This window comes from Dipodomys ordii, unplaced genomic scaffold (genome assembly GCF_000151885.1).
Source record: "Dipodomys ordii isolate 6190 unplaced genomic scaffold, Dord_2.0 Scaffold22, whole genome shotgun sequence".
NCBI lineage: Eukaryota > Metazoa > Chordata > Mammalia > Rodentia > Heteromyidae > Dipodomys > Dipodomys ordii.
The window spans coordinates 911,000-925,529 of record NW_012267238.1 but is presented as its reverse complement, the minus strand read 5'-3'; the positions used below and the strand labels follow the sequence as shown (position 1 = coordinate 925,529).

General features: G+C 36.1%; 2 protein-coding genes across 2 annotated transcripts; one reads left to right on the top strand and one right to left on the bottom strand.

Annotated features, from left to right (window-relative positions):
* Positions 1 to 8,112: 8,112 nt before the first annotated feature.
* LOC105983980 (olfactory receptor 51A7) lies at positions 8,113 to 9,051 on the top strand. The gene has a single exon (XM_013014022.1). The coding sequence runs from the start codon at positions 8,113 to 8,115 to the stop codon at positions 9,049 to 9,051; it is 939 nt and encodes a 312-aa protein (XP_012869476.1).
* Positions 9,052 to 11,733: 2,682 nt separating this feature from the next.
* Positions 11,734 to 12,686, bottom strand: LOC105983979 (olfactory receptor 51G2). Its single transcript, XM_013014021.1, has one exon. The coding sequence runs from the start codon at positions 12,683 to 12,685 to the stop codon at positions 11,747 to 11,749; it is 939 nt and encodes a 312-aa protein (XP_012869475.1). The 5' UTR covers position 12,686; the 3' UTR covers positions 11,734 to 11,746.
* Between the last annotated feature and the right edge of the window lie 1,844 nt (positions 12,687 to 14,530).

Below are 14,530 nucleotides of genomic sequence, written 5' to 3'. Positions count from 1 at the left end.
ATGGAGCAATTTTCTGGTATATAAACTATGGTTAAGTTGTAAAAGACATTTGGAAACAGTGCCATCCACAGGCATTTTGGTTAGTGACAAGATTATGGGAGAAAGAAGACGACATTAATTTCCCTTGAGTTTGAATGCAAAGAGGTTTTTCTTAAGTATCACATTTCAAAACCAACTTGGGTTCGGCCAAGAATTTAAAACAATGACCTGGACTCCTGGGTGTACACATTCAAAGCACAATCAAAATAATTTCGATCTGATGTGACAATTTATCTGCTTTTAAAATTATTCAGGTCAGAAGGAAATGCCAAGAGTTTTATTTTACTATTCAACTGAATGAAATTCAATTTTTGCAGGAGCAATGAGGATGGTTCCTTGCGGTAGTAAAAGGGGGAAAAATACACAAGGATGTAAAAGCATGCTCATATGAATTTGTATCTAAAACTTCCAGGAAATCAGTTGGTTTCAGTTCTTTAGAATCATTTCTAGAGGGTGCTGCCTGCATGTGCATGCACTCCTGTGCTTTCTTTAAACCCTTTGATTTATGTAGTGAAGAAAGGGATAATCTTACCATTTTTATGGTTACTTTGGAGCCTCCCAGTCAGTTTTGTATATAAAATAACACATAGCCTTTCATTATTATTTTTTTCATGCTTTATAATTCTCATTCCATAGCTTCTGTGCCTGGCAGGCTTTGCCTGTTAGCTGCCTGTGCATTCTGTTGTGCTTATGACAATAGGTTGTACAGTCATGTCTATGCTATTTAGTCAGTTGCTGTGTTTTCACTGTTTTTAATTAGCATACATTTAGAGTTAACAAAAGCATCATTCCATAGATGCTTAGTGTGCTTTGAACAAATTCACTCTACATTATATTCCTTTGGTCTCACCCCCTTTTCTTTCCCTCTTTTAAGTAGTGTTTCATAATGCTATTTTCATGTGTGTGCACATGTGTGTATGTATGTAACATGCTTATGAATGATTCTCTGTTGTAAAGTTGCATATCAAACTTCATTTCCTTTGGAAGCTGTCCTTTATTTATAGTGAACTGGCAGTTTGTCATTCTTTCATGTGAGCTGAAAGTGATCAAATATTACTAAATGAGTATAATTATTTCTTTGTATGTCTCCACCTCTAGAAACTGATTCTTGACATTGTTGTTGCTACTTGAGGATCTAAGATTATGAGTAGTAAGTATGCCTATGTCTTATGCTACCGTCAATCCTTAAGCACTGATGCTGTGTTTAGAAATACTACTTAGTTTTTAATGTTGTGATGCATGAATGAATAATGTTGAATAATATTTATATCATACTAGATCTTAGTAATTAACAATGTTAAACATTTTAGTAATCTTTGATAAATAGTTTTAATATATAATACTCATACTCTGAAATTTCTATAAATATGAATGAATATATATTGAAGGAAGAAAAAATGATTGCCAATCTCATTTAATGTCTGAGATAGATATTGGAATCTTGCTGCCCGGGTTGAAGGTCAATCTCTGAGAACTCCATATCTTTGGAAAAAATTCAAATTTTAAATAATATTTTCTACAGAGTAAGAGAAGAGTAAGTTATATGTGGTCAATACTGGATATATATATAGAGAGAGATAGATAGATAGATAGATATGTATACTGTGATTATTTGTTGTTTAATTACAAATTTAGTTCAATTTTAAATTTGTTTTCAAATGCCAGGTTTTGGTGGCTCATGCCTGCAATAATTACTCAGAAAGCTGAGATCTCAGTATCATGGTTCAAAACTAATCCAGGCAGGAAAGTCTGACTCTTATTTCCAATTAAATGTCTTTCCCTCTCCTCTACCCCCCATCCCCAGCCAAAAAAAGCCACAGTAGAGCTCTAGCTCAAGTTGTAGCTTGCTAGCCTTGGGCTAAAAAGCTTAGGGACAGGCCCTGAGTTACAGTCCCAGGATTTCCTCCCTTCCCCCTCCCCCCACAAAAAACCCCCAAAAAACAAAGTACCAAAAAACAAAAAGTTATTCATATAACAAATTGCTTTTTAATAGAATCTACTTTCCTTTTTCACTTTTAATTGTTATTTCCATAGAAAATTGTAATCATTCCTTGATAATTTGTTTACTTATATTTAGATAAGATTTAAAATTCTGTTAGTACTCAACCCTTAAGTTACTTTAGTTTAGCACTCCACCTCTGATATTTTAAATAGCCTGCTATCTTTCCTACTATCATTAGCTGACTAATCTGTGTATTTGCATAGTGTTCTTGTATTCCTTAAATATGTATCAAGTTTCAGATCTTTTATAGTATTTTGAAGTGTGCCTTTTCTATTTGCTTGTTATGCTCATTGATTTGCTAAATAAAACACAATTTTAGGGCTGTTTAATAAATGCCATTACATATTGAACTTTATCCTAGTTGCTGTTATTTTTGTCTTATATTCTCTAGCATCTACCCATAATTCCATTTTAGAATTATTTTTTGTAAATTCTCAAAGAAACAATATTGTAACCTTGATAAAAAATGTATGGAAGCTAAATTATAACTAAAGGAAGGAAATAGACAATATTTCAGATTCCTTCTTTTGATCCAGAAACATTTGTTGTCAGTTTATGGTTTAAATCATTTCTGTCAGGTACAAATCTGAACTTCTAAATTTATAACAAACACAAAAAGGGGTATAAATGTTATTTCATGTTTCTTTTGTGACAATGAGTTTTTTTTGTGGTTTAACAGAACAGGAACCTTTCCTATGGGTATTTTTATTGACCTAAAATGAATAATTATTCCTCACTGACTTCATAAATGGGCTTTATGCTATTTGTCTTAGATTATGCCTTATTTTTATTATTTTTTTCTGAACTGTAAATGGTTGTGTATGGGTATTCCAATTTAATAGTCTAAATGTCCAATGCTTCTTGATCTGGGTTGCCCTTTCCACCATTTTCCTTCCACACTCAATTTGCATTTCTTACTTTCTTTATCACATTTCTACATCTAGTATTCTGCTGTATTTGTCCCCTAATCCCTTATCTTTAATCCACCTATTCCTATACCCCTCCACTTTAAAATCTCATTTCAACTTCTTGATATTCATTTGTTAAACTATTAATTGTTCAAAAGGCTTACTCAATGGTGTTTCACTTCTGTAAATGCTATTCTTGATTCAAATAGACTATATATGCTATGTATATTATATATAATACACATATGCCTCTGTGTGTGCATATATGGAAGGTTGTGTTTTGTGTCCAAGATCCTTCATATACGTCATTTTACTTAGTTTTCTAAACATCTCTAGGAGACAGATAATATAATTCTAGTCTATAAAATATGAAAAAAGAGAACTTGTAAGGGTTTGAACTGGGCTTCCGATCCAGGTTTATCTTCATTCCCCTGCCCAATGCCAAGTATCACACTATATGGCTTCCTTTCCAAGTAGATATAACTCTTAGGAATAACTGGTTTCTCTGTTGCTTAGCCCTAAGTTATTCTCATCATCTCACCTGCCCTCTCTTCTGAGCCTGTGTCCATTTTCTCTGATTCTACATAACAGGTTGAAACTGTTATCCATGGACTGACTTTTTGTTGCTAAGATATTTCCTTTCCTGTTCTTTGCTTAGACAGATAAATTTGATCCTTTTAGGCATGGACTCCTTTATTTCCCAATCTCTACAACACATAGACATCTGAGTCGACCTATCATTTTGTCTAAAACTGGATGACTTCCGATGTTTAGATGAGGTGAACAGTGTCAGGGTCAATAATGGCTAAATTGAGATTATACCTTTTTAATTTCCATATTATTTCCCTGAATTTAAAGTATACGCTTGCCCAGGAAACAGCTCAAAGATATGTTGCTTCCATTTCTTATTGTATTCAATGTTTGCTGCCCCCCCACATTACTTATTAACATTACTTAGTAGTACAGAAGCTTTTACTTTCATGTCCAATATGTCTCGATCTGATTCACTCTTCCATCATCCCTCCTCCACTCTTCCATTTCCCAAAATAAATCTCAACCACCTTCACTATTCCATTTTCACACATGAACATAAGCTATTTTGATCCTATTTACCGTTTTTCACTGTCTCCATGGACTCTGTCCTGTCCCAGTTGTATATAATTTTGATGCTTCTCAAAATTAAGAAAATAATTTTACAAATAAAGCAATGAAGCTTGTTGAAATTGGTTGGGAAGTAGGAAAGGATAGATGAGAAAAGTAAGGGGAGGGTGAGTCTACTTGAGTTACATTGTATACATATGTGGGCATGCTAACATGAAATCCACTTGTATAACTTATTGATGTTGATAAAAATGTGGAAAAGTGTTTAAAAAGAACATCATAATTTTAGAACAACTTGATTATTTAATATCTAATCCTAGAAATGCCTATAGCTTAATGGAACAATTTTGTAGGGGAAGGAAAGTGGCCAACGTGTTTTACATTATGTAGTAAGTAAACAAGTATTAAATTTTACTCCTAGGTAACTGGGAGCCAGTTTACAACATTTGACTTAGAGTTAAGTAAATGGAAACATTTTAAAATTATTTTGTGTCTTTCTGGTGAGGGCTGTTCCAGGTGTGTTTAGAATTACAGCACTTCTGCAATGTGGGAAACAGACAGAGGCTGCTGGTGAAAGCCTCACCTTCAACAAATGCAGATATTAGAAGCTGGCTTATAATGAAATAATTCTATCCTCTAGATTTTTTTTTCTTTACATTTTGTCACCAGCTCCTGTTTGAGGATCTGGGTCCCAAAGAGTTAATGCAAAGTCCCAGGCCCAACCCTTTCTTTATTAACTTACTAGGAGATCCCAGGAGAATTAACTCCTCAGAGGTCTATACTCCTGAGGAAAACAGAAGTCAATACATTAGCACAAAGTGGGGTCAATACACAGTTCTGTTCTTATCTTTCAGGAAACCAAGTGTCTGGTTTTGGTAAGTGTGAGGAGCTAAAAAATCCTATTGGCAACCTTAAACCAACCCTTTGTTAAATGGTTTGTGTCTAAATAAATGACTACTAGGGAAGAATAGGAAGTGAGTTCAGTGAATGTGTGTGTGTGTGTGTGTGTGTGTGTGTGTATGTGTGATCACTTGTCTCTGTGGGTAGCTGATAGTAGAATTTGAACATTAAATAATTACTAGGTTATTTTATCAATATGATAACATTTGTAAAGTCTCATTTACTTGATAATATAATAAAATGATGTTTTAGTACCAACAAAGAAGAGAAAACGTCCTCTTAGTCTAAGACTTGATCGTGGAGCCTGAACTCTGGGCCTGGGCACTGTCCCTCAGCTCTTCCGCTCAAGGTTAGTGCTCTACCACTTGAGCCATAGTCCTACCTCGGGCCTTTTCTGCTTATGTGGTACTGAGGAATCGAACCCAGGGCCTCAGGCATGCAAGGCAAGCACTCTATCACTGAGCCACCTTCTCAGTCCCTCCAGGTATTTATTTTTAAAGTAGCCAGTGGTGTTTGCTCATTGTCTTCAATATGTTAAAGACCGTATCAGACTGTCTAAAAGAACTCTGAAGGAGATATTATTCTTTACAGTCTTCAACAGAAGAGGAAACAGCTATGTGGTGGTTTTGGTTCATATAGGGTAAGTTGCCAAGCTGAAGTTACCCACAGATGTTTGTTCATTAGGCTAAGGGATGATTTCTTACCTTAACTATCAGAATTCTGAGATCTGGACAATGTTTAATCAGAAGACTCTTCTCCTTAATGTGTTCTTCTGGTACATATTTTAGCTACTATCTTAGATTTCCTTCCATGTCTCTTAATATTTCTTTATCTACATATTCTCAATCACATGGCTGATATGAAGAGTTCTAGTTAGATAGATTATTTAAATAATCTATTTTGTATGCTTTCTATGGATAAGAACATCTATTTTTCATGATATAATATGCCATCTATTATGTTAATATTTGTTGATTTAAATTATTTTGGGCTATTTCTTTTTCTGAAGCATAGACATACAAGCCCTTACATAGTCTATTGAAGAATGAATTTATGACTGAAAATAAAGTGAAATAAATGGCATGAATCTATTTTTATTGTTGCCACATTGTTAAAATGTGTTATCAAGGTTGTATTTTGAAAACAAGATATATTAATCTAAGGATGTTTATCATTTTTTTTTTTGGTTGTAGGGCTTGAATTCAGGGCTTGGGCATTGTCCCTGAACTCTTTTGCTCGAGGCTAGCACCCTACCACTTTAAGCCACAGCTCCACCTCCAGTTTTTGAGTGGTCATTTGGAGTCTCATGGTGACTTTTCTGCCTGGGCTGGCTTTGAACTGCAATCTTCAGATCTTAGCTTCCTGGGTAGCTAATATTACAGGCATAAGCCACTGGCACCTGGCAGTCATTTATCATATTTCAAATTATCCTACAAATGACCACAAAATACCACCTTGATTGGCATTCAAGCTTTAGTTGAGAAGAACACAAGTATTTCCTACTTTTACATATTCTACTAAAGACTGATGAATTTCACTCTTTTGTAATTTGAAGTTTAAAAACTTATGAGATGCCAGGCGCTGGTGGCTCATTCCTGTAATCCTAGCTACTCAGGAGGCTGAGATCTGAGGATCATGGTTCAAATCCAGCCCGAGCAGGAAAGTTTGTGAGACTCTTATCTCCAAAAAACCAGTAGAAAACTGGAAGTGGCACTGTGGCTCAAGTGGTAGAGCGCTTACAGTGCCCAAGCACAGAGTTCAAGCCCCATGACCGACAAAAAACAAAACAAAATGAAACAAAACTTATGAGGTGACATTGACATATCCTGAGTGCATTACCCTTCTATGGGCTTTCCCATTATGTTTTGTATTTTGCTATATTTTTCAGTAGAAATTAATTTCATAAATATTTTCTGCATCTATTTAGAAGGCTTATTAAATAGAAGAAGGATTTATGGTGTCTATTTTAGATATTTGTGTTTTCTGGACATTAATATCACTTATTCCACATTTGGTGATCCAAAATTGTAGTAATAAAATGGAAGATTATGTAGCTTGTCTCTGAGAATGTAAATAGCAAACTTGTATTATAGACTGTGTAAGTGAAATCAGGTATTGTTATTTAGAGTTTTAATATTTAAATTTCAAAAGGAAATTAAGTGGTTTGAACATTTTTCTTAATTTACAATTTCCTTAACTTGTTCATGACACAGATAAATATAAAATAACCCAGTTAGGATTGATAAGATGAAAATGTGTATGACATTACTGTACAGATTCTAACTCTCCCTTGAAATAATAAGAAGAATGAAATGTGACCCAAAATGTTTAAATTAAGTAAGGTAAAGTCACTGCTTTATATCTCTTACATATTTTACTAAAATCTATTAGAATAAATATTAGTATTTTCTGATACTTCTTTGTAATATGAGGAGCATAGGTCTAATTAGTATTTTATTAATACCTAGTTGGTATTTTATTAATACCAACAGCTTAATACTCTTATTAATTTTATAGATTATAAATGATATTTAGATAGATGAGATAACTTAAAACCAAATAGGTTGCAAATATATTAGACCACAAATTATTATGTTTATTTTCATAGATTTCTTGAAGGAATATGTATTTACATGAATCATACTCATGAATATTATATACATAAGAGTCTATTTCCTAAGTTTAATATATGAAATAGTTCATAAACTTAACAGTTTAGAATTTGTTTACTAAGTATTTTCAATGATCTGAGTTAGATAATTGTTTCATTCCACAAATTTCATACAATTTGTTGTAAAAAGCACTCTGGGATCTGCTGAAGACTGCATGGCAAAATTCAGTGAACTAGATTCTGGGTGTCTTTTCATTGAGTCAATACAAACAGTTCTACTTTGACATACTTTACCTGTTTGATGAAAAATGTTGAAAAATGCATATTTAGCATGCATTGTTAAAGTGAACTTGTCATGTGGGAGAATTTACAATATTTAAGACCTTATGGTAAATTTGGAAGAATGTAATTGTTTCACATACCAAATATACTTCTTCAGACTACGTATGAAAGAACATTCTATCCCCACAAGATTGCATTTTATTCAAAAGTATGACTGGATTTTGTTCATGTGATTTCAGAGCTGGCTTTAAATCGCAGATTCCCCACTCATGTCTGTTCTTAACAACTCTGAAGTGAAGTATTTTCTTCTGACTGGGATCCCAGGACTAGAGCATGCCCACATGTGGATCTCCATTCCCATCTGCTTCGCGTACCTGGTTGCCATCCTGGGCAACTGTACCATTCTCTTTATCTTAAAGACAGAACCTTCACTTCATGAGCCCATGTATTATTTCCTTGCCATGTTGGCTGCCTCTGACCTGGGGCTGTCTTTCTCTTCCCTTCCCACCATGCTGAGAATCTTCTTGTTCAATGCCATGACAATTTCCCCTGATGCTTGCTTTGTTCAAGAGTTTTTCATTCATGGATTCACTGTGATGGAATCTTCTGTGCTTCTAATTATGTCTTTGGACTGCTTTCTCGCCATCCAGAGCCCTCTCAGATATAGTTCTATTCTAACTAGCAGCAGAGTGGCTAAAATTGGAATTATCTTAGCTTTTAGAAGCCTAATTTTAGTGCTTCCATTTCCCTGTACTCTAAGGAGACTAAAGTATTGTGAAAAGAATCTCCTTTCTCATTCATACTGTCTTCATCAGGATATCATGAAGCTGGCCTGTTCTGACAACAAGATTAATTTCATCTATGGCTTCTTTGTTGCTCTCTGTACTATGTTGGACTTTTCACTGATTGTGCTGTCTTATGTGCTCATCTTGAAGACGGTACTCAGCATTGCTTCTCTGGCAGAGAGGCTGAAGGCCCTGAATACCTGTGTCTCCCACATCTGTGCTGTGATTATCTTCTATGTGCCCATCATCACCTTGGCTGCCATGCATCGCTTTGCCAAGCACAAAAGCCCTCTAGTTATTATCCTTATTGCAGATATATTCTTATTGGTGCCACCCCTGATGAACCCCATTGTGTACTGTGTAAAGACTCGCCATATCCGAGAGAAGGTCTTAGGTAAAGTAGTCAACATCTGCCTCAGATAATAATTTGAGTATGTAAGAAATAAATTACCAACTAGGAAATAATGGAACTGTTTTATCTTCAGTGCCATGGTGGTGTTGAACTATCTGGTGAACCATCTAGTGAAGAGCCAGGGTACAAGATTTATATAATAAAGTTGGGAATACAATTTACACAAGATAGAACAAAATAATTGGGCACTCTGACATGATTCATTGAAGTTGAAGGAACATTTTAAGAGGGCTTGAAATAAAACTTACGTGATAGACCAATTAGATCAGAGGCATTTCTTAAAGAATAGAATTTGAGTGAATAGATTATTGTGCAATCAGCATTTATTAAAATTAATGCTACAGTGTGTAATCTCTATGCCATCAAGGAAAGACAAAAATCAAGGAGCATATATTACTTAGGAAGAATGTTCAATTTGTAAAAAAAAAAAACAAATCAAAACAAGAATATCACTTGGCAAATATTGAGTGACATTTTTTGGATAAATCAACTGAATCAGATTTATTCGTATGTAGAAGAGAATTGCAAGTCTAAATTTAGGAGATATTAGAAATCTTATTGAGTCTGTAAAAATATCTAACATGACACATCTAATTTTAATAACAATATGCTATTATTAAACCTTCATATAGTCTGTAATCCTCGCTACTTAAGAAGCTGAGATCTGAGGATCAAGATTCAAAGCCAGCCCAGGCAGGAAAGTCTGTGAGACTCTTATTTCCAATTAACTACCAGAAAACTGGAAGTGGTTCTGTGGCTCAAGTGGTAGAGCACTTGCCTTGAGCTAAAGAGTTGAGGGACAGGGCCCAGGCCCATACTTCAAGTCCCACAACTGGCTGAAACAAAACAAACAAACAAACAAAAAACCCAGCATATAATTTATAAAAAAGTCACAGATTCTGCTAAGTAACTAAGAAACTAATTTTAAACAATATGATTTTCCTACTTAGTCATTTTTTTGTGATAGTGTTTTCCCTGGGCATTTAAAATAAAGTGAAGCTGCTTTAATACATTTTCAAATAAAATTGTATAAAAAGACATTCTCAATAAATTTTATCTATATCTTATCTATCAATCTATCATGCCTTATTTCCTATTATTCAATATTGACTTTTCTCTATCACCTTACCTAATAGCTTTCTGTCTTACATTTCTGCAGAGAAATATAAATGCAGCATCATCCTATTAAACTTATACCTAAATCTTTGGGTATTGTGTGTATGTTTTTCCAGCAAGCATGTATTTGTTTTGTACTTTTACATAGCAAAGTCCCATGTATTCACAAAAACCAATTTAAGAACAAAGTCCTTTGTTAGGCTTTGCATTATGTTCTTACGGTGTCTGGACAACTATCACTGAAAGACAGTAAACAATCAGCACCTCTTGTCACCCAGACACTTTCTACTTTGAGGCTTAGCTCAACAACTCCTTTAGAAATATAGGCCACTCTTTCCTTTCAGGGTTTTTTCTAGGTTCCTTTATCCAGTTGCCAAATGTTCTCCATGGTGACAATTAAACATCCAGATGATTTTCTGAATGTACTGTCTCTCCCTCATCTCTGTCTCAGCATTGAATATGTTATTCTAGATTAAAATACATTTTTACCTACTCTCCCCTACCACATGTCTCTGAGATATCGCAAATAATTTTATTAAGATAGGCTTTCTTCTTGAAAAGCTATTCCTCATCAGATGCTATTTTTAAATAGCATTTAAACTGCCCTTTCCTCTGGATAATTCAAATAACAACTTATCTTCAAATTTAGGGTCTTAACATTTTTACTTTTATTTGGTTTGCATTTGTATTGGTCTTGTGGTAGAATTTACCTGTCCCTTCTCTCTCTCTTTCTTTTTTGTTGGTCATGGGGCTTAAACTGGGTGCTGTCCCTGAGCTCTTCAGCTCAAGGCAAGTGCTCAGCCACTTGAGCCACAGTGCTGCTTCTGGTTTTCTGTTTGTTTATTGGAGATAAGGGTTTCACGGACTTTCCTGCCCGGTCTGGTTTTGAACTGCAATCCTCAGATCTCAGCCTCCTGAATAGCTAGGATTATAGGCATGAGCCACCAGTGCCGGACCCTACCCCTCTATTTCATCTTGACTGTCTGCTAGAAAAAAATGGAAAGATGGGAAGTGGAATAATCTGAAAGTTTGCTCACTCACTGGGTTCATATCTTAGCTGAACCTGCTGGATGAAACATATAGTTTCCCCATTTGGCCTTGGCTTCCTGTCAGTACAAAGGCTAAACAGCAAAAGCAAATGTTGTGCAAGATAGACAGGAATACTGAAGATATGTGTACATCACCAGTGAGAAACATGCAATTGTCTATGATCTAACCTTGAGATATTTCTGGGTTTATTTCTACAACATTGACTTCATGGAGGCAGTTACATAGGCCTGCTTGGTTATAAGAGAAGAAAAAGTCTATGTCTTGACATGGAATGGTAAGCTTCTGGGACTGGAAATATTTGTACAGAAAACAAGACTAAGAATATCTTTAAAGACATTTTTGGAAAATTGTTCTGTATCATAGTACACTGGATCTCTCCTAATCGGCCTTTATAAAGTATGAATGGTGTGAAAGCTGCCATTTGTTCATCCTTGTCTACAGTTGTAAACAAATGCCTCTTCTCTTCCATGCATATCACATCTTATAAAGACAGAAGTGTAAAACCACTCAAAGACAGTCATGTCTCCAAACTTGATCTGGTCAGGAACAAAAAGCATGAGTGACCCGATCTCGGATCTGTTTTGTCTTCACACTATAGACAATGGGGTTCATCACAGGAGGGACAAGAAGATACACAAAGCCCATGATCACCTGCACCAGATGGGGTGCCTGCTTCCCGAAGCGGTGGATGACAGACAAGCCAATCATGGGTGTGTAGAAGAGGAGCACAGCACAGATATGGGAAACACAGGTGTTCAGAGCTTTGAGCCTTTCGGCCCTGGAGGCAATAGACAGCACAGTGTTGAGGATGAGGGCATAGGAGCAGAGGATGAGCAGCGAGTCCACACCGACTGTGGACACAATGACGAACATGCCATAGATGCTATTGGCTTTGATATCTGCACAGGCCAGTTTCATCACTTCTTGGTGGAGGCAATAGGAATGGGAGAGAACTGGAGAGCTGCAATATGGGAATCGTTTGAGCATAAAAGGCAATGGGAAAATGAGTGCTACACTACGGGCCAGGGAAGCCAGACCGATTCTGCCAATGACTGTGTGGGTGAGAATGGAAGCGTAGTGCAAGGGACGGCAAATGGCCACAAATCGGTCAAAAGCCATAGACAGGAGCACAGAGGACTCTAGAAAGGACAAACAGTGAATGAAAAAAAGCTGAGCAAAGCAGGCATCATGACTAATATCTCTTGCTCCCACCCAAAAGATGCCCAGCACTGTGGGAAGGGTGCAAAGGGAAAGCCCCAGGTCAGTGAGAGCCAGCATGGACAGGAAGAGGTACATAGGCTCATGGAGTGAAGGCTCAGTTTTAATGATAAAGAGAATCGTGCAGTTGCCTAGGATGGAAATCAGATACATGAAGCACAAAGGGAAGGAGATCCAGATGTGCAAATGTTCAAGCCCAGGAATGCCGCTCAGCAGGAAGGTAGGGGACATGCTGCTGCTGTTTCCTAGGTATCCCAGCATCTTTGTATTTCACGGAGAAGGGATGATTGGGCTTCCTTCCAAAATCTCAAAATAAATTCTGGAAGTGTTAGTGATAGTCCCTAGAAAAAGTCTGAAAACACAAAGAAACAAAGATGAGAATCAGGTAGGTAAGTCCATAACCACTCTTCCAACAAACAGCTTAGTTCAAGTTTTGGACTCAAGTTATTCTCATATCTTTTTTTTAGAAAAATACTTATTTTTGTATTGTAAAGGTGATATGCATAGGAGTTACAGTTATGTAAGTCAGGTATTGAGTACATTAATTTTTTCCCTCTCAACCCCCTTTACCACAAGTTGTATAGTTCATTTGTAACACAGTGTCTAGTAAGTATCACTGCTGAATTGATTCACTCTTTTTTTTAAATTGGGAACATACTGTACAGAGGGGTTACAATTACATGGGCAAGATAATGAGTACATTTTCCTATCAAGCATTGTTGCCTCCTCCTTTGTTTACCCTTCACATCCCTTCCCAGCATCCCCCCCCCCAAAGTTGTAAAGTTCGTTTTCGACATAACGACTTGTACATCTCATTGCTGCAACGGGTCCACCTGTATCCTTATTTAACTGACTTGTTTTTCCCCTTCCCCTCCACAAATTATAACAACATCAAATACAGTGAAAGCAGGGGTTATACTGTGGGGGAGGGACATACAAAGCAACAAAGAAATAATCTTATAAATGCATTAGAAACAAATGCATGAAAGAAAAAAAAACATTTAAATACATTTGATTCACTCTTTGTCCTACCATTTCTGTGCTTCCTCTTTCCCTCCCCAAAGCAAATAAACTTATCTATAAGACAATGGGTACATAAATCAAACACAATGACAAAAGGGAATAAAAAGAACCAGGAACAATACAATGAAAAACCTCTCATTTCCATTTCTTAGACTTTATTTCAATAAGCATTATTTTATATGATTTTATGCACATAGCGATTGGGCCCTGGTGATCTTCTCCTAAGAATATCCTCCTTTGGTCTCACTGTGTGAATGCTTAGAGAAATATTATTAATCTTATTATTTTAATGAGGAACAAAGACATGATATTGTAAAAATGATTTGCTTAGGTTATGCAACATTTAAGAGTTTACCTGGCTGAGGTGGAAATCCTCAGCGAGATCTTTTACCTTACGCCCTTCTCTGACTTTTATATCAGTTCTCCACCTCACCCTGTGCACTCTGAAATTTGTTTGGGTGAGGTCTTGATATGTTTGCCACACTTGCATCAGGCTAATTGGCTCAAGAAATTTTCTTTCTTTAGCCTCCTGAGTATGTGGGACTGCCATGGTATGTATGGAGATTTAGGTATTAGGTTCTGTCAATGGCAAGCATTTGGGAGAGGATCATGTAGGAGAGTGATTCTGTCTCTTGCCACGTTGGGTCAAGTGGCTGTATGAGGCCACAGCTCTTGTTGGGGATCTTTATTCCATGGCAACTTACCTCCTTAGATTCTAGTAATTTCTGTATTTGCTCCTTCAAGGTAATAAGCAAGAGCATGTGTCATGATCTGCTGGACATATTAACTTTACCAGTCTCTAATGAGTAAACCCTCAGTGTACACTCTCCATATATCTTTCTTCTGCTAGGCCTCTTGCTAATGTTTTAGTTTTTCTTTTACTATACATAATTTACCATTTTCTGTTCCTTGAACCAACTTTCTTCTTCCTTCCTTCCTTCCTTTCTTTCTTCCTTCTTTCCTTCCTTCCTTTCTTTTCTTTCTTTCTTTCTTTCTTTCTTTCTTTCTTTCTTTCTTTCTTTCTTTCTTTCTTTCTTTCTTTCTCTCTCCCACCCTCCCTCCCTCTCTTTCTCTCTCTCTTTC